This window comes from Theropithecus gelada, chromosome 10 (genome assembly GCF_003255815.1).
Source record: "Theropithecus gelada isolate Dixy chromosome 10, Tgel_1.0, whole genome shotgun sequence".
NCBI classification, from domain to species: Eukaryota; Metazoa; Chordata; class Mammalia; order Primates; family Cercopithecidae; genus Theropithecus; species Theropithecus gelada.
Genome location: NC_037678.1, coordinates 67,940,173 through 67,959,890, shown reverse-complemented (window position 1 = coordinate 67,959,890; position 19,718 = coordinate 67,940,173). Strand labels below are relative to the sequence as shown.

At 41.6% G+C, this 19,718-nt stretch overlaps 1 protein-coding gene across 1 annotated transcript in view; it reads right to left on the bottom strand.

Annotated features, from left to right (window-relative positions):
* Positions 1 to 19,718, bottom strand: part of NCOA6 (nuclear receptor coactivator 6) — a 120,021-nt gene that overhangs the window by 36,393 nt on the left and 63,910 nt on the right. Inside the window, exons 6-9 of the mRNA XM_025398598.1 lie at positions 9,317 to 9,445; positions 7,733 to 8,617; positions 5,235 to 5,381; positions 296 to 1,412 (exon numbers count right to left, since the gene is read on the bottom strand). Coding sequence (XP_025254383.1) covers positions 296 to 1,412; positions 5,235 to 5,381; positions 7,733 to 8,617; positions 9,317 to 9,445 — 2,278 coding nt within the window. The remainder of the gene's footprint in view (positions 1 to 295; positions 1,413 to 5,234; positions 5,382 to 7,732; positions 8,618 to 9,316; positions 9,446 to 19,718) is intronic.

Here is a 19,718-nt window from a genome sequence, read left to right as displayed (position 1 = left end):
GGAAGTATTAGTTTTCTAGGTGTGCTAACAATATTGTGCGGGCATATTAAAAACTGTCCTTATCTTTTAGAGACACACTGAAGTATTTACCAAGTGAATTTGCTTTGAAATACTCAAGAGGGTAATGGAAGAGAGTACAGACGAAGGCAAGATAAGCTATGAGTTGATAATTGCAGAAGCAGTGGGATTTCATTATACTATTCTAGTTTTATATTATGTAAAATTTTCCATCAAAAAAAGTTATCCACATAGAAAACAAATGAATAAAATTTGAGGCAAAACCATCACAACCTACTTTAGATCTTGCTGACTGTTTTTCTTCTTCCGAGGGGGTTTCTTCTTCTTCGGTTTATTTGCGTTGGTATTATTTTGCTTATTGTTTACCCCAAAATGGCCTGCAGAGATATCACTCTGCAATAAGTTGACCAACAATGGGCTCGTTAGCGTGACATCCTTATTGACTGGGAAGCCTGGATTTTGACCACAGGACATCTGATTTCCATTGGGAGCTCCACTGAAAGGCGCATTGAAAGAAATCCCATGGCCTGAGAAGTGGTTTCCCGAGGCACTGTTTCCCTGCATGGCCTGTACATGAGGGGGGACCATGTTGGTTTGTTGCATGCTAACATCAGGCATCATCTGAGACAAACTGACATCATTATTTGCCGTAGTAGCAGGATCACCATGCTGCTGGGCCATGTGTGGGCTGGGCCCTGGTGGCCGCAGGACCTGCCCCTGAATCCCCATAACCTGAGATGGACTGTTGTTCACAGGCCCTTGCTGGGGCAACATCTGTCCTGACATCTGTCCCGTAAACTGCACCATATTTCCTTGCATGTTCGGAGTTGGTCCCCTCATTATCTGGGCTGGTCCCGGCATGACACTGGATTGGTTCTGAGTGTTAAACTGCTGCTTATTCCCCTGCATTTGATTGGTCATGATCTGCTCTATCATTGGGTTCTGTTGGAGCAAAACCTGTCCCTGAGGCCCCATCATCTGGTTATGTGGCGCCATCATTTGTGGACCCTGCTGGGAAAGCATCTGCTTGGGTGGGGTCATCCTTTGGGGCGAGGGCCCAAGATTTTGGCTCGGAGGGTTCACCATCATCTGGCCCTGTGGCATAAGCTGGGCCCTTGAAAGGATCATAGGGTTCTGAGGGTTCAAGGTTCCTTGTTGCTGGACCATCTGGCCCTGGGAGGGCACAATCTGCTGGTGCATGCCCATCAGTTGAGATGGTGGGCCCTGCTGGGGCTGGCCTTGCATGTTGCTGAGGTTCACTTGAGGAACCCCAGAACTACCAGCCTGCTGATTGTTCATGTTGCCATGAATTCCCATGAGGCTGGGCTGCATCATACTTGGTGGCCCGTGGGACACCTGCATCTGGTTTTGAGGAGGACCAGCTCCTTGACCACCTTAAAAAAAAAAAAGTCATAGTTTCAGAAATATTTTTATCTTATTGGTATTAAGACACTCAAGTTACATTACTCAGAAAGACATCCATCACCCACATATCCACTGACCAACATAAATGTGCTGTTGACATACTTCCTGTGAGTTTTCTAAACTATGAAGATGTGGCTGTGGGATAAATGCTTACTTTCCCAATGACCATATAATAGAGAAGGAGAAAGTTTCTATAGTCCCATATGGTATCTTAAAGATTTAACATATCAAAGATTAAGAAAGTTTACTTTCTTTCAGATTAAATAATGAGAAAGGCAGCATCTCATTGTTTTAAAATGACTTGTAGTGGCGGGGCTCGGGTGGTTCATGCCTGTAATCCCAGCACTTTGGGAGGCTGAGGCAGGCGAATTGCTTGAGCCTGGGAGGTGGAGGTTGAAGTGAGCAAAGATCACGCCATTGCACTCCAGCCTGGTGACAGAGAGAAACCCTGTCTCAAAAATTAAATTAAATTAAATTTAAAAAGTACTATAGGCTAGTGAAATAACTCTGCTATAAATGAGCCAGAGAAACAAAGAATGTGAAGTGTCCTCTTAGGAAAACCTCAACAATGATGAGGACATTTAAAAATGCTTCTTGGAAAACTGTAATAATAATGACTCTCAAAGGCTATGTGTGTGATATCTGGATGCTGCACTTCAAAGAAAAGAACACCAAGGACAGGTTTCCTCTGCCCTGATGTGGTAAAAAGTAGTTAATCTTGATCTGGAAGCTGAGCCTCTGGTGGGAGCCAACTGACTAGATGACCCATCTGGAAGCTGCAAATCCTGCACAGTCCCTGGTGAATCATGTGGCACATGTCCTAGTCTTCTCAGCTATTTCTAATTTAGACAAAAGTTGCTACCCGCCTTGCTGTAGTGCTTATTTATTTACTGGGTCTTTGGGATTTTCCTATAGCTACTTGCATTATCTCCCCGTTTAATTGCATAACTTTGTAGTTTATTTTATCCCTTTTATTTTTCACTTTTTCTCTTGTTTTGTTTTTGAGACAGAATCTCGCTCTGGTGCAACCTCAGCTCATTGCAACCTCCACCTCCTGGGTTCAAGTGATTTTCATGCCTCAGCCTCCCCAGTAGCTGAAACTACAGGTGCACAACAGCACGCCTGGCTAACTTTTGTATTTTTAGTAGAGACAGGGTTTCACCATGTTGGTCAGGCTGGTCTCAAACTCCTGACCTCAGGTGATCCACCTGCCTCGGCCTCCCAAAGTGCTGGGATTACAGGCATGAGCCACCGCACTTGGCCTTATTTTTCATCTTTAAATGGGGACTAGAAAGTTCCCTATAATGAAGTTATGAAGCCAGTCCATGCTCCAACTATGAAGGCAGGGGACAAACTACCTTGTTCACACTATCCAGACTTTTCCTGAACTCCAAGGAAGATTTTCTAAACCAGCCTTATAAACTCAAAGTGGAACTCCATGACCACTGTATATGCTTGTATACACTAAATATACTGTGTATATTCACTCAACTGACAATTATTCATTAAGTACCTAATATGTGGAAGGCACTTTGGTGCTGAGGTAACATCAATAAATAAGACAGACCAAATCCCTGCATCCTTGGAGCCTACAGTCTAACTGGCAACAGACACAATTAACAAACAGACAAGTATTTTTTCAGGAAGCGGTAAAAGCTAACAAGAGAAAGTAGGGTAAGAGAAGAGAAAGTAAGAGACAGGAGTAGAGCTACTTTAGATAGGATGGGGAAATTAAAACACATACATGTGGGCCAGGCACAGTGGCCTATAATCCCAGCACTTTAGAAGGCCGAGGTGGGTGGATCACCTGAGGTCAGGAGTTCTAGACTAGCCTGGCCAACATGGTGACACCCCATCTCTACTAAAAATTAAAAAATTAGTGGGGCATGTAATTCCAGCTACTTGGGAAGCTGAAACAGAAAAACGCTTGAACCTGGGAGGCAGAGGCTACAGTGAGCCGAGACTGCACCATTGCACTTCAGCTTGGGCACAAGAGCAAAACTCCATCTCAAAAAACAAAAACAAAAACAAAAACAAAAACAAAACAAACGAAAAAATGTACACATGGAAGGTACTATATAAAAACACAAAATAGCTGTGATAGGGTGCAACAATGAGAAATGATTTTGTCATTGTTTTAAAACTTACTTTTTTTTTTTTAGATGGAGTCTCTCTCTGTTGCCCAGGCTGGAGTGCAGTGGTGTGATCTCAGCTCACCGCAACCTCTGCCTCCCAGGTTCAAGCGATCCTCCGTCTCAGCCTCTTAAGTAGCTGGGATTACAAGTGTGCGCTACCATGCCCGGCTAATTTTTTTGTATTTTTAGTAGAGACAGGGTTTCACCACGTTGGCCAGGATGGTCGCAAACTTACGATCTCAAGTGATCCGCCTGCCTCAGCCTCTCAAAGTGCTGGGATTATAGGCGTGAGCCACCGCACCCTGCCTGTTTTAAAACTTTCTATAAAAAAAAAAATGAATTCGCCAGACGGTGGCTCATACCTGTAATCCCAGCACTCTGGGAGGCCGAGGTGGGTGGATCATGAGGTCAGGAGTTCAAGACCAGCCTGGCCAACATGGTGAAATCCCGTCTCTACTAAAAATACAAAAATTAGCCAGGCGTGGTGGCCGGTGCCTGTAATCCCAGCTACTCAGGAGGCTGAGGCAGAGAATTGCCTGAACCCGGGAGGTGGAGGCTGCAGTGAGCTGAGATCGTGCCACTGCACTCCAACCTGGGCGATAGAGCGAGTCTCCATCTCAAAAAACAAAACAAAACAAACAAAAAAAACCCATGAATTCATGTAACTCAGGAATGAAGTTTTGCTTTAGCAGATAGGGAAATTTAAGCAGTTTGCACTACCCTTCCGTTTCCCTGCCAGAAATAGTGTGAACTTTTGTAAAAGTCAGATTTTTGTCTCATTCCTTAGTGATTTACAATTAAAGTTGGAGTCACATTACTAAATTAACTCCAGTGGGGATGAGAATTCAGAAACTAGTTGCACTACCTCAGTCCAAACTGCTTCAACGAGAAAGGGTAAGAGGATTAGTCATGTGGTCCTTAAGCAACCAGAAACATGAAGTTTGAGCTTATACATTACTGCTTTGCAAATACTTTTTAGCCATTCCCCTGTATCTTATTTCCTCTCCAAAATTTCTTCTTTTTGTAGTACACTGTTGGTATTAAATCTGAACTGAAGAAGTTTGAAAAATATCACACTGTAAACCAGAATTCAGACACTCAGCATAAACAAAGCTTAACATGTATCATGTAGAAATGTAAAAAGTTGCAGTTGTCCAAATATGCCTCCATGCCTTTGTGTCTGTGGTTTTCATGTGCCAGAAATGCCTTTTTCCCTTTTATTACCTGAGCAAGCTCTAACTCAGGGGTCAGCAAACAAGTGCTTGGAATGCTGTCATGCTCGTTTGTTTATGTATTGTCTATGGCTACTTTCTGTGGTATCATAACAAAGTTGAGTAGCTCCAACAAGAGACTATATAACCTGAAAAGCCAAAAATATTTACTATCTGCCCCTTCAGAGAAAAAAAAAAAAACAAAACTGCTGATTCCTGCTCTAACTCAAGTTCCATCTCCTTTTAGATGTTTCTGAGTTCCTGTGACATTTTACCGACTTTTGATATATTGACAAAAGTTACTGCCCTGAAAGAATAATTATTTTGGGCTTGAAATTAAGGGGAGAGACCAAGACTTACTATTTATCTGTATACTCCTGTTGTCTATCAAGTCTACCACACAATGGTCAATAAATGCTGGCTGAACAAATCACAGAAAACAAACCTGCATGCTGAACATTTTGATTTGCTTGCAGCTGAGGGGCTCCTGAATTCCCAGGGGTGGTTGCTGTGGTCGAAGGCACCTGACCTTGCATAAAATTCGGATTGGCCTGTCCTGCTGAGAAGCCAGGTGGGAGGCGTTTAGGCATTCCTTAATAGAAAACAATGAGTAAGGCAGTTACCTAGCAAATTTATACTCTTGCTTAGATATGGAATGAATAAGGAAGGATGAGCTGCATGAAGTCTCCACTGGCTTAGCTCTCTCTGTCACACTGGTAGGATCTTTAATAATAAGGTTGGGAAAGATGGTTAAAAAAATCAACACAATCTCTTATATGAGGCATTGTCAAAATGAAAAATAAATACTAAAAAATTTACACTTAGAACATGCCAAGGAAAAGATGGCAATCTGCTCCCTAAATGTGATCTGAGGCCACGCCACAGCAAGGTTTGAGGGCTCACTTTTCTCTGTAATTAACAATGGACCCCAAAACTTTACATATTTTAACACAGGCACCAAAGGAATATGCTAAATTCTCTCATTTCAAACAAATTGATGTGAAATAGTATAAAACAAAGAGATGGGTCCTGATATTAAGGATAGATTGGTGATTTTTTTTCCTTTGAGGGAAACTGATGACAATCTCCTTTGCAGAAAATTTCCCCCCAATATTGTGCTTGTCTCTTTGGAAGAGACAGATTGGAAACAGTTCATGGGAGCTTCAAAGTGATGCTATATTAAATCATTATGCTTTCCTCTCATAAGGTTTGCTGTGATTCTGACAGCTTTGGTACCAAAAACCATACTCTAATGGAATCTTTCTCAAGTATCAGTTCCTTTTTGGAAGGGCTACTTTTAGAAAATTTGTAATAACGAGAATCTCAGAACCCACTTATCATTTACAACACAGGCCTTGATGTGGCCAGATCACCTAGGTGAGCATATCATCTGCTCTATGAAAGCATCAAGACCTAAACTCACTTAAAAATTTATTATATTCATTCATTTATTTATTTACTTTTATTTTTATTTTTTGAGACAGAGTCTCGCTCCGTTGCCCAGGCTGGAGTGTGGTGGCACAATCTCGGCTCACTGCAACCTCCTCCTCCCAGGTTCAAGCAATTCTCCCTGCCTCAGCCTCCCGAGTAGCTGGGATTATAGGTGTGCACCACCACACCCGGCTAATTTTTGTATTTTCAGTCGAGATGGGGTTTCACCATGTTGGCTAGGCTGGTCTCGAACTCCTGACCTCAGGTGATTCACCCGCCTCGGCCTCCCAAAGTGCTGGGATTCGGGCGTGAGCCGCTGCGCCCAGCCACTTATTTTTTTAAGGGCCAAATTTTCAATGTCCTGAAAAACTCTTTGTAGACAAATATGCATTTGTCCTTTCTTTAACAGTGACAAGGCCCATTTTCATGCTCCCACTGTAATTATATCAGTAATCACATTTGCAGGAGGGACTACCCAGCTTCCACTGATCTGGGGCTAGATTCCCAGAACAGTGAAATTTGGAGCTGAAACATTCTTGCATTTTCTAAGAACTTCTTACGAATCAAATATTAGAGCCTGCATGTCAGCAAAATTAATTACAAGAGAGTGAAAGGCTGATGAGCAACTTAACTTCACCAGAAACCATGGGAACATGCCTTTGCTATGTTGCACTAAAGATGCAAGGATTTTTTTCTGGATAGGCAATGGGTGTCTTTTGGTGGGGGGTATGTTTATCAGATGACAGTATTACTGCTACTCTATACCTTACTGAAAAGCTCCAAGCACATTCATGTGCACTAGATCAATGATTAATAAGAATAAATAATAAATATGGAGATGGATAAGTTTTACTGTAATCGTTTTACCTCTCACACATTAAGCTCCATTGCTTTTTCTTCATACAAGAGGCACCTTACAAAATAAATAAATAAATCTCCTTTAGGTATAACTGGTGGAATTCCCTCTCTAAGGAGCAGGCATTGGCATTATAAAACTATAAAAGTCAATGATTTCTGAACTTATTCCCCTTTTAATACTTTAATCAAACTTAACAAGTACCATGCTTACTATTTTATTAATTAGGATTACAAAAATTGGTAACTAAAAGGGCCTTTTCTTCAATGAGACCCTGTTCTTTTTATTTCTGCTCTATTGCATAATCTTAATTTTTCAGCAACTCAGAAGTTTAAATTGTTAACAAAATGCATTTTTCTTCTGGACATTTTAATTTACTAGTAAAAGATCAAGCAAAAATAATTTGAAAAACAAAATGAACATCTCTACGTTGACTTTTACCTGAATTTCAGTTCAGAGAGCTAGCTTAAATTTAACTAGTAAGATGCTGCATAATGTATCAAGTTAACTAAGTTATATCAAGTGTCACCACCATATCCACAAAACCAAATAATTACATCCTTATTTCACTCCCTCCATTAACTCTAAAAACTGAAGTTCTACTAAGATCTAGCTCCAGCAAATTTACCAACACAAATAGCTACAGTGTTCCTCACCTCCTAGGCCTGGATGTAAACTCTGTGGCCCCTGGTTTGGTGGTTGCTGCTGCATCACCATGAAGTTAGGTGGCACATTTCCCTGTTGAACCATAGGATTCCGACCCGGAGAGCTGACAGGCTGCTGAAATCCCTGGGGAAGTGGGTTATTTTGAGGTGGCCTTGGTCCCATCTGCTGCTGAGTTTGGTTAACCGTTGGGGAGGATGCAGGGGATCCCTGCTGGAAGGAGGAGGGTGAGGAGGCAGGAGACTTGTTGGTGAGGTGGGGCTGCTGCAGGGGAGTTGGGACCCTAGAGGGCCCTCCCTGCAAACTCTTCATCTGAGGAGCTGTGAACTGGCCTGGGTTGCTCATCTGAGGAAAGTTTGTGTGGGCTTGTGAGGCTTGCTGGCTGCCAAAGGGATATGGAGGGGGAGGGTGGGAAGGCGTCTGTACCGTAGCTAAGGATGGTCTTGCCTGGAGTTGCTGTTGCATTGGGCCAGGCAAGGGAGCCTTCTTCCACCCTTGGTTTGCAGTCATTGTGCCCAGAGAACCCTGGGCTGGAGGAGGTTGAAGGGCTCCAGAAGGCAGCTGGTTCCAGCCTGGAGGAACAGGCACCTGAGTTGGGGAAGTAAACTGGGGTCGAATTCCCTGTGGCTGTTGTTGCTGATGTTGCTGTGGGGGTCTTGCCTGCAACTGTTGTTGCTGCTGTTGCTGCTGCTGCTGCTGCTGCTGTTGTTGTTGTTGTTGCTGCTGCTGCTGCTGCTGCTGCAGCTGGGGAAAATTAGCTGGGTTCATTTGTCTGTTCACAGAGACAGGCTGCATTGGGTGGTGTGGGGGAGCTAAAGATCCTGAGGGATGACTTTGCTGCTGTATATGGAGCCCAGAGAGGAGTGGATCCATTGCATCTGTTTAAAGATAGTCAACAAAGCAATAATTAACCTACTGCAATCTAGATCCTAGAGCAGTGGCCTTTGTAATTCTGGATATACAGAGTAAAATCTGCTGCTACTATTTGATAAAATAAATGCTTGTGAATACCTTCTATGTGTGAAGCAACATACCAAGATGATGAATTCTGCCTTAAAAAGAGCCTGGTCAGTAGTGGACATTAAAAGCAAAATGTAAAACATGGAGAGCAGTATTTACCAAATCATATTCTGGAGAACTATGTTAATTAGCATTATAAGAAAACAAAACATTTAGGTTTGGGAAACAATGAACCTAACAAACTTAGATGGGTTTCTTCACTGCAGGGCTTTCAGTGCCTCCAATATGTGACTTTTGAATCTCCAGGAGGGAGGGTAAAGAATGATGCATTTACCAAATTTACTTGACTACAGAATTCTATGTAATGAGCATCTTGCAGGACTACGCAGGCCAAGGCATGCTTTTAGAAAAGTTAGGGTATAACTGATAAGAAAACAATGAGAAATTCTGAGAAGAAAATAACGACATTTAGCTTGAAGAAATCAGGTCATATTTTGTAAAGAAGGTGACAGTGTGAGTTTGGAAATTAGAAATTCAGCATCAGAGATAACTGAATTTTGTAATGATCTGTGCAGAAAGTTTCAGACTCTTCATCCTCAAAGATTGGAAGTCATTACCTGACTGAGAAGCAGGGCGAGGAGTCCTGGGCTGCAGCTCTGGATTGTGGCCTGGTGCCATCATGGAAGATGACACATTTCCACCCGGGGGTATCATAACAGTGGCAGGGTTGTTCATCCTTATTATTCCTAGAAAAAAGATCCCTAGAATAGAGTACTGGAATTGGCACAATTTTTGTTTTTTAATGAGTTATTTCAAGAATATGAAAAGATACGGAAAATTTGTTTTTTTTTTTTTTTTGACAGGTCAAGCTCTGTTGCCCAGTCTGCCAAGTGGCACAATCACAGCTCACTGCCACCTCGACTTCTCGGGCCCAAGTGATCCTTCCGAGTCAGCCTCCCAAGTAGCTGGGACCATGGGCACATGTCACTGGGACCACAGGCACACACCACTGTGTCCAGCTAATTATTCTATATTTTGTAGAGATGGGGTCGCTATGTTGCCTAGGCTGGTCTTGAATTCCTGGGCTCAAGCGATCCTCCAGCCCAGCCCTCCCAAAGTGCTGGGACCACAGGCATGAGCTACTTAACCCGGCCTGGAAGTTTCTACACCCATCATCTACCTTTTTTAAATTTAAAAAATTTGCTCTTATCTCCTTCAGATATATATGTAGATACAGCAGAAGCCCCCTACTCCTTCCATTCCACCTCCTCCCTGTTATTGCAGTTGGGGTTAACAGTTCTGTGCATGTTTATTGACCTTTTCTGTATCTGTAGGTAAACTGCAATTTTTCTGTAGGTAAACAGCATTTTTTGTATGCTTTTAATCTTTGTATAAATGGCACCTTACTATATGCATTCTTCATCAGCTTCCTTTTTCACTTAATGTTATTTTTTGAGATTCACATCTCTCTTGACTGTTACAAGGGCTCCATCGTATAGAACCATATATCCACCCTTCTGCTGATGAATACTAAGGTTTTATTTTTCCTTTATTCTTATAATTTTGCAATGTTGTGTATTTGTCATGAATTCTTGTGGACATATGAGAGTGTTTTTACACTATATACTTAGAATTGCTAGGTTTTAAAGTCTAAGCATCTTTAAGTTTACTAGATATTGGTAAACTGCTCTCAAAAGTTGGTTATACCAATTTATACTCAAACTAGCAGTTTGAGAACTCCTCTTTCTCCACATCTGAAAATTTCTGATACTGCTAAACTTTTCAGAATTTATCATACATGCTCCTGAGAACAGGCCAGGCATGGTAGCTCATGCCTGTAATCCCAGAGCTTGTGGAGGCCAAGGTGGGAGGACTGCTTGAGGCCAGGAGTTTGAGACCAGCCTGGGCAACATAGCAAGATCCCATCTCTACAAAAAATTAAAAAAATCAGCCAGTGTGGTGGCAAGCGCCTGGATTCCTAGCTATTTAGGACACGGAGGCAGGAGGATCACTTGAGCCCAGGAGTTTGAGGCTGCAGTGAGCTATGATCATGCCACTGCTCTCCAGCCTAGGCAACAGGGTAAGAGCCTGTCTTCAAGAAAAAAAGGGATAACCACCTATACTTATTCTCTTTTCCTTTCCTTGGCTACAGAATTCTCTGTCATGGAGCATCTTGCAGGACTAAGTAGGCCAAAGCACACTTTTAGGAATGTTGAGGTATGAATAAGAGAACAATGAAAAATTCTAAAATGAAAATGATGACATTTAGCTTGAAGGGCAGATTTTGTGACATCTTTGATTTTTGGCATCAAGGTGAAAATAACCTCAAAATGACTGGGAAAGCATCTTTCTTCTTTTTCTGTGCTCTGTGTATCTGTTCTTTAAATGTTTGATAAAACTTTCCTGTAAAACCATCTGGGACTATAGGTCATACTAATTGATTTACAGGGAAACAGATTTTTATTTCAATTTCTTAAATGGTTACAGACTTTTCAAGTTTTCAATGCCTTATTAAAAGTCAATTTTTATTAAATTATAATTTTGCCAACACTAGAATTTATTAGCATAAAGTTAACTGTGGAATATCTTTTCCATTCTTCTAAAAAAAAATGATACATGGCCGGGCGCGGTGGCTCAAGCCTGTAATCCCAGCACTTTGGGAGGCCGAGACGGGCGGATCACGAGGTCAGGAGATCGAGACCATCCTGGCTAACACGGTGAAACCCCATCTCTACTAAAAATTACAAAAAACTAGCCGGGCGAGGTGGCGGGTGCCTGTAGTCCCAGCTACTCGGGAGGCTGAGGCAGGAGAATGGCATGAACCCGGGAGGCGGAGCTTGCAGTGAGCTGAGATCCGGCCACTGCACTCCAGCCTGGGTGACAGAGCAAGACTCCGTCTCAAAAAAAAAAAAAAAAAAAAAAAAAAAAAAAATGATACATAACTCATATACTATAATATTCACCTTTTAAAATTTGTACTTTTTTCATTCTTTACATTGTTTGTGCCCTCTTTTCTTCTTTGGTGGTCTTACCACATTCATAAGTTTTAGCTGTCCTTTCAAAGAAACATCTTTTGGGCCAGGGATGGTGGCTCACGCCTGTAATCCCAGCACTTTGGGAGGCTGAGGCAGGTGGATCACTTGAGGTCAGGGGTACGAGATCAGCCTGGTCAACATGGTGAAACCCCCATATTTCTTCTAAAAATACAAAAATTAGCCGGGCAAGGTGGCGGGCGCCTGTAATCCCAGCTACTCAAGAGGCTGAGGCAGGAGAATCTTTTGGTTTTGCTGTTCCATTGTTTTTTTGATTCATATTTTACTTATCTCTGTTCTTATCTGTATAATTTCCCTCATAACTTACTGCTCTGCTCAATTCTTAAGTCAGACACTTAGTTTGTTAATTTTCAGTTGGTGTTCTTTCTTCATTAATACCAATTTCTGAAGGCTTAAAATTTCTTCCAAGTGTTGTATTGGCCACATCTCACAAATTTCAGTATATATTATTCTCATAATTCCATTCTAAATATTGTCTAATTTCCATCAGGATTGCTTTTTTAAATCACTAGGTATTTATAATGCATTACCACATTTCCAAAAATATGGGATATTTTGGTTGCGTTTTTTTTTTTTGCCACTGACTTGACCTAACAGCACTGCGGTTAGAGAACAGGATCTGTGTGATATTAATATGTGGTATTTACTGAAACTTGCTCTTGGAATAATCCCTGGTCTGTATAAATTTTCCATTTATGCTTGGGAATATTAAGAATTCTTGAATTATGACTGCACTTTTATTTTTTTTTTGTTTTTTCTTCGAGATGGAGTCTCATTCTGTTGCCCAGGCTGGACAGCAGTGGTGTGATTTTGGCTCACCACAACCTCCACCTCCCAAGTTCAAGCGATTCTCCTGCCTCAGCCTCCCAAGTAGTTGGGACTATAGGCACATGCCACCATGCCTGGCTAATTTTGGTATTTTTAGTAGAGACAGGGTTTCACTATGTTGGCCAGGCTGGTCTTGAACTCCTGACCTCGTGATCTGCCTGCCTCGACCTCCCAAAGTGCTGGGATTATAGGCGTGAGCTACCATGCCCGGCTGACTGCATGGTTTCTATGTATGTCCATTATATAAAAGGTATATTGTTATTCAAGCTTTCCTTTATCCTTACTAATTTTTTACAAACTTGGCCATCAATTACTCAGAGGTGTGTTAAATCTCCCCTAAGGTTTGCTATTTACATGCAATTCTTAAATGTTTTGAGGCTAGGTTGTTAAGTACATAAGAGTTTAGCAACTTCCTGGTGAATTTTTCCTTTTACATTATATAGTGGCCCTATTTACCTTCAGTGATGCTTTTTATTTTAATGTCTGTTTTATCTGATAAAAATATTATTATACTTTTCTTGGCTAATAGTCACCTTGTTAATCTTTCTATCTTTCTAACTTTGAACCTTCTGAGTCCTTATATTTTATGTGTTTCCTGTAACAGCACATAGGTAAACCTGAGAATACTACTCTGATTAATCATTTCCTTTTTATCAGTGTTCATAATCCATTTACCTTTATTGTTAATTACTAGTATAATTTTATTTATTTTGTCATTTTATGATTTCTATTTACCCTTTTTTTCTGTGCTGTCTTCCTATTTTTCCTGAATATTACTGGATTAATTTTTTTCATCATGGTCTTCCTCTTTAATCCTCTACTACTAGTTTAGAAGTTATATATTCCATTCACATTATTTTACTGGTATCTTTAAAATGTCAACAGACATATCTCACTTAAAGTTTAAAGACAATATATGATCATCATTATTACTAAATAAGTCAAGGCTTATTTAGATTTACCCCATGCTTATCAATTAGTTAGCTCACCATTCCTTCTTAGATCTTATTTCTTCCATCTTAGGTTCAATTTTCTTCTTCCTGAAGTACATCCTTGAGCAGTTCAATTAGCAAGGGTCTGTTAATGGTAAATTCTCTTAGTCTCTTTGAAAAGCTCTTTATTTCATACTACTCTTGATAGTATAGCTATGTTTAAAATTCTAGGCGGTCAATTATTTTCTCAGCACTTTGAAAAAATTATTCCAATGTTTCCTGGCCTCCAATGCTGCTGTTGAGAAATCAAGGAAAGCTGATAGTCTTTCCTTTGCAAATAATAGGTCTTTTCTTTTAGGTTGCTTTTAGCATTCTGTTTTTCAATGTTCTAAAGTTTTTTTTGTTTTGTTTTGTTTTGTTTTTGAGACGGAGTCTCACTCTGTCGCCCAGGCTGGAGTGCAGTGGCCGAATCTCAGCTCACTGCAAGCTCCGCCTTTCGGGTTCACGCCATTCTCCTGCCTCAGCCTCCCGAGTAGCTGGGACTACAGGCGCCCGCCACCTCGCCTGGCTAGTTTTTTGTATTTTTTAGTAGAGACGGGGTTTCACCGGGTTAGCCGGGATGGTCTCGATCTCCTGACCTTGTGATCCGCCCATCTCGGCCTCCCAAAGTGCTGGGATTACAGGCTTGAGCCACCACGCCCGGCCCTGAAGTTTTATAATATTGTGTCTAGATGCAGATTTATTTTTATTTTGTAGTGCTCAGGATTACTGGGCTTCTGAATCTGAGGACTTACGTCTTTCATCCATTCTGGAAAAATTTTAGCCATTCTCTGACTGTCATCCCTCCTCAATTTCTTTAACTTCTTCAGGAACTCTTTTCAAACATGTTAAACCTTCTCATTTTATCCTTCTTGTCTCTTGACCTCTTTCATATTTCCATCTCTTTTTCTCTGCTGCATCCTAAGTGATTTATTCAAATTCACCTTTCAATCCAGCTATTTCTAATTTGCTGAATAAGTTATTCACTTTATTTTTAAATTTCTGTAAGTTCTGTTCCCCCATCTCTCCTTATGTTTTAATAGTGTCTTGTTTTCTTATGATTCTCGTAATTGTTAATACTCTGATATTCCTATTACCTAAAATTCTGGAGGGAGTGAGTCTAATCCTAAATTGTATAAATTCAGAATATAAGCTCATTTATATCAGGTTTTAACTAGAAGTCTGCAATGACTAGGGTTGAGAATATGCCCCTCCACAGCTTCAACAGTTATCACCAGTCTAGACCCACCTAATGTTTTTTTTTTTTTTTTTTTTTTTTTTTTTTTGAGACGGAGTCTCGCGCTGTGTCACCCAGGCTGGAGTGCAGTGGCGCGATCTCGGCTCACTGCAAGCTCCGCCTCCCAGGTTCACGCCATTCTCCTGCCTCAGCCTCCGAGTAGCTGGGACTACAGGCGCCCGCCACCACGCCCGGCTAGTTTTTTGTATTTTTAGTAGAGACGGGGTTTCACCATGTTAGCCAGGATGGTCTCGATCTCCTGACCTCGTGATCCACCCGCCTCGGCCTCCCAAAGTGCTGGGATTACAGGCTTGAGCCACCGCGCCCGGCCTTAGACCCACCTAATGTTAATGACTTAGCCTGTTAATGGGTATTCACTAACATATTAAATGTCCAAAATGCAAGAGGGTAGAGAAGACAATTCCACAACACCCATTTTCCCACCTCATGTCTACAGCCCCAGCAAACACAGACAAATTTCCTATTAATTTCCCATTAATTTCCCTATGCCAGAGGGTGACATTTTCCTAATCTATCTTTCACTGAAAATTCTGGTTTCATGAGGAATTTTGAATTCTAACTTGCTTCTTCATGTTGACCCAAGGCTTTATTTTTTATCCCTTCCCGGCCATTAAAACCCAAATGCTTTAGACCCTGCAGAATCTCATTTGTTTACTGCCGTTTAAATATTCATCTTTGACTTTTTTTTTTTTTTTGGTCTAGGGAGTTCCTCTACTTTCTTTCCCTACCCCTCTGCTTCCAAGCCCAGCTACATTTTTTTTTTTTTTTTTTTTTTGGACACGGAGTCTTGCTCTGTCACCCAGGCTGGAGTGCAGTGGCGCCATTTTGGCTCACTGCAAGCTCCGCCTCCGGGGTTCACGCCATTCTCCTGCCTCAGTCTCCCAAGCAGCTGGGAATACAGGCACCCGCCACCACACCCGGCTAATTTTTTGTATTTTTAGTAGAGACAGAGTTTCACCGTGTTAGCCAGGATGGTCTCGATCTCCTGACCTCATGATCTGCCCGCCTCGGCCTCCCAAAGTGCTGGGATTACAGGCGTGAGTCACCGTGCCCGGCCGCCCAGCTACATATTAAATGTTATAGGCAGGGCGCGGTGGCTCACGCCTGTAATCCCAGCACTTTGGGAGACTGAGGCGGGTGGATCACTTGAGGTCAGGAGTTCGAGACCAGCCTGGCCAAGACACTGAAACTACTAAAAATACAAAAATTAGCCAGACATGGTGGTGGGCACCTGTAATCCCAGCTGCTAGGGAGGGTGAGGCAGAGAATTGCTTGAACCTGGGAGGCAGAGCTTGCAGTAAGCCGAGATCACACAACTACACTCCAGCTTTGGTGACAGAGCGAGACTTTGTCTCAGAAAAAAAAAAAAAAAGTTGTATTTTAAGGTATTTTGTAGTTGGAGAGGACAGTTAGGCTAATGTTTATCTGTTGAAACTGGATTTGTTTCTGAGGAATTGCACCTGGTTTTTTAAAGATGGTAGTTAGACAATTAAGAAAGCTCTCAAGAGGGCTTGGTGTGGTGGCTCACGCCTGTAATCCCAGCACTTTGTGAGGTCTAGGCAGGTGGATCACCTGAGAGCAGGAGTTCGAGACCAGTCTGGCCAACATGGTGAAATCCCATCTCTATTAAAAATATAAAAATTAGCCAATTAGCCAGGTGTGGTGGCACCCGCCTGTAATTCTAGTCACTCTCGAGGCTGAGGTGAGAGGATCACTTGAACTCAGGAGGTGGAGGCTACAGTGAGCTGAGATCATGCCACTGTACTCCAGCCTGGGTGACAGAGTGAGACTCCTTCTCAAGAAAAAAAAAAAAAAAAGAGAGAGAAAGCTCTCGTAAGATAAGAAACAGGTTTTTGGCCGGCGCGGTGGCTCACGCCTGTAATCCCAGCACTTTGGGAGGCCAAGGCAGGCGGATTACGAGGTCAGGAGATCCACACCATCCTGGCTAACACAGTAAAACCTCATCTTTACTAAAAATACAAAAAAAAAATTAGCTGGGCGTGGTGGCAGTCGCCTGTAGTCCCAGCTACTCGGGAGGCTGAGGCAGGAGAATGGCGTGAACCCAGGAGGTGGAGCTTGCAGTGAGCCAAGATCGCGTCACTGCACTCTAGCCTAGGCAACAGAGCGAGAGTCCATCTCAAAAAGAAAAAAAGGTTTTCTTGGTCCGTAATAAGCTTCCTAATCCCAGAAAATTTCAAGTATATGCTGACTACATGTTCAATAGTGACACTATAACATGCATTCCAGTACTAGATGGGAATCTGCACAAGATCCAAGGTTCTCATCTAGGGGAAATTTTGTCCCCCAAGGGACATTTGGTAATGTCGGGAGACATTTTTAGGTGGCACAACTGCAGGGAAGTAGTGGTGCTACTGGCATCTGGTGGGTAGAAGCCACGGATGCTACTAAACATCCCACAACACACAGGACAGTCTCCCACAGCAAAAAATTATTGGCCCCAAACATCAACAGTGTTGAAGCTGAGAAACTTGAATTAAATGACCACTATGGTATCTAACAAATCTTTGAATTCTATAAGGCTATGAAAAAAAAACAGGCTATGGATTTAGTTTTAATTGCAAAAGACTCTTATTAGTAAACTTTCTGTTCCCCACGCTAAGAGAAGAAAGTAGTACTAAGAATGATTGAAAAACCAACTGCTGTAGATACACAATTCTAAAGTTATTTATTATAGTTTTAGAAGAGATTTAAGGTCTCTTTCCCCAGAAAAATTTAGCTGTTTAACCTAATATTAAACTTTGTTTGCATCCTTCAAGTCTCAATAGACAACAGAGAAAAGCAATCCTAAAATATGCTTGGCAGTAAAGAAAGATATCTTGGGGGTTAAAATGTTACTATTACTACAGGTCATTACTAATTGATTATTCCTGAAACTTTATACCATACACATTATCTCAATCTGAGTCCTTCATTAAATACAAATCTAACCTGATTTCAATCTAAAGCTTCTCAGTTTCCTAGGTTGATAATCAACTATAGTACTATAATTGGCTGGGTACGGTGGCTCAGTTCATGTCTGTAATCCCAGCACTTTGGGAGGCTGAGGGGGCAGATCACTTGAGCCCAGGAGTTAAACCAGCCTGGTCAACATGGCAGAACCCTGTCTCTACAAAAAAACAAAACAAAACAAAACAAAAATAAGCCGGGTGTAGTCCCAGCTACTGAAGGGCTGAGACAGGAGGAACACTTGACCCTGTCTCAAAAAAAAAAAAAGAAAAAAAAGCACTATAATTTACATGCACTTCTTAGGGATACTTAGTAAACATGCTTGCTATCTGCCAGATACTAGCCTAAGAGAGCTTGTAATTACAGTACTAATAACAATTAAGTGGAGTCTTAACATTTTAAGCCTAGAAGGGATCTCTAGCATTGTTTCTAGAACATAATTAAAGATGTTTATAGGCAACTAGGGTCAGTAAATATTAAGTCCTTTGGAAAAGAGTTGAGACTAGAACCCAGATTTCCTGATTTATTCATTCTTTCATTAACTATACGTAACTATATGGTAACTATAGGTTTATTCATTCTTTCATTAACTATATGTAACTTGGCTAGGCTTTTCCCACTCTGCTTCTGGCCCATGTCTTTCCAGTAGTGGCAACAGTGTCGTCTATAATTTCTCATAAAGCTACCTTAACACCAAATGCTCAGACTTCTGTGGGGAACTACATCTATGTACACAATACCAGGCTGGATATTTTACATCTATTATATGGTATTCCACAACAGCCCAACAGCACAGGTCCTGACATATATATTTTCCTAAGTCCTAACAAGAACTTAGGAAATGTTTGCTGCACTGCTCAGGGCCCTTCTACCTTCAAGCACGAGCTCAAAAGATGGTAGGTATTATTATTTCATTTTATTGTGAAGAAAGTATTGCTTGGGGAAGTATAGTAACTAGCTTGAGGTAACCAGTAAATGGTAGTACCAGAATAAAAACCTAGTTCAATTCTATGATCAATTCATTAGTTACAGTTCAGAATAGCATGTTTTTTTGTTTTGAGACAGAGTCTCGCTCTGTTTCCCAGGTTGGAGTGCGGTGGTGCAATCTCGGCTCACTGCAACCTCTGCCTCCCAGGTTCAAGTGATTCTCCTGCCTCAGCTTCCTGAGTAGCTGGGATTATAGGCACCTACCACCACACCTAGCTAATTATTGTATTTTTAGTAGATATGGGGTTTCACCATCTTGGCCAGGCTGGTCTTGAACTCCCGACCTCAGGTGATCCACCCACCTCGGCCTCCCAAAGTGCTGGGACTACAGGCGTGAGCCACCGTGCCCGGCCAAGAATAGCACCTTATAAATTGAGCTCCTCTATACTGCTGCATTTCTCTAAGAGCTACTGTGGTAGAGTGGGAAGGGAATGACTGGGTAAGCAGATTCTTACTCAGGTTCAACCACAGCAGCTGTGCTTTTCTGTTTTATTTGAATAAAGGGTCCTGCAGCTGAAAAAATTTGAAAGCCACTAGTGCAGTGAAAAAAGCACTAAATTGGGCATTAGAAGATCTGTGATCTCTAATTGCTCCTTGACCCTGGGCAAATCACTTCCTTTATGTGAGTTCCACAGCTTCCTCAGCTGTAAATGACAATCAGCTCAATTCTAATATTCTGATATTCACAGAATATTGAGTTCAATCTCTGAAGAAGAGATTTCAAGATTACTAGAAAAGGAAGCAATTTATAACTCTCAAATTCTAAACACGTAAAAACTCATATTCTTCCACATACATCTTCAGATTCCACATAAACACACAAGAATTCAATTTACAGATATTCTCAGCCTCAGAGAAAGTGGGAGTTGGAAAGCTACATTCTCCATTGTACTATTAATATTAACATAATGAGGGTAGAAAATGTCTCATTCATTTCTATTTCCAACAGCACAGG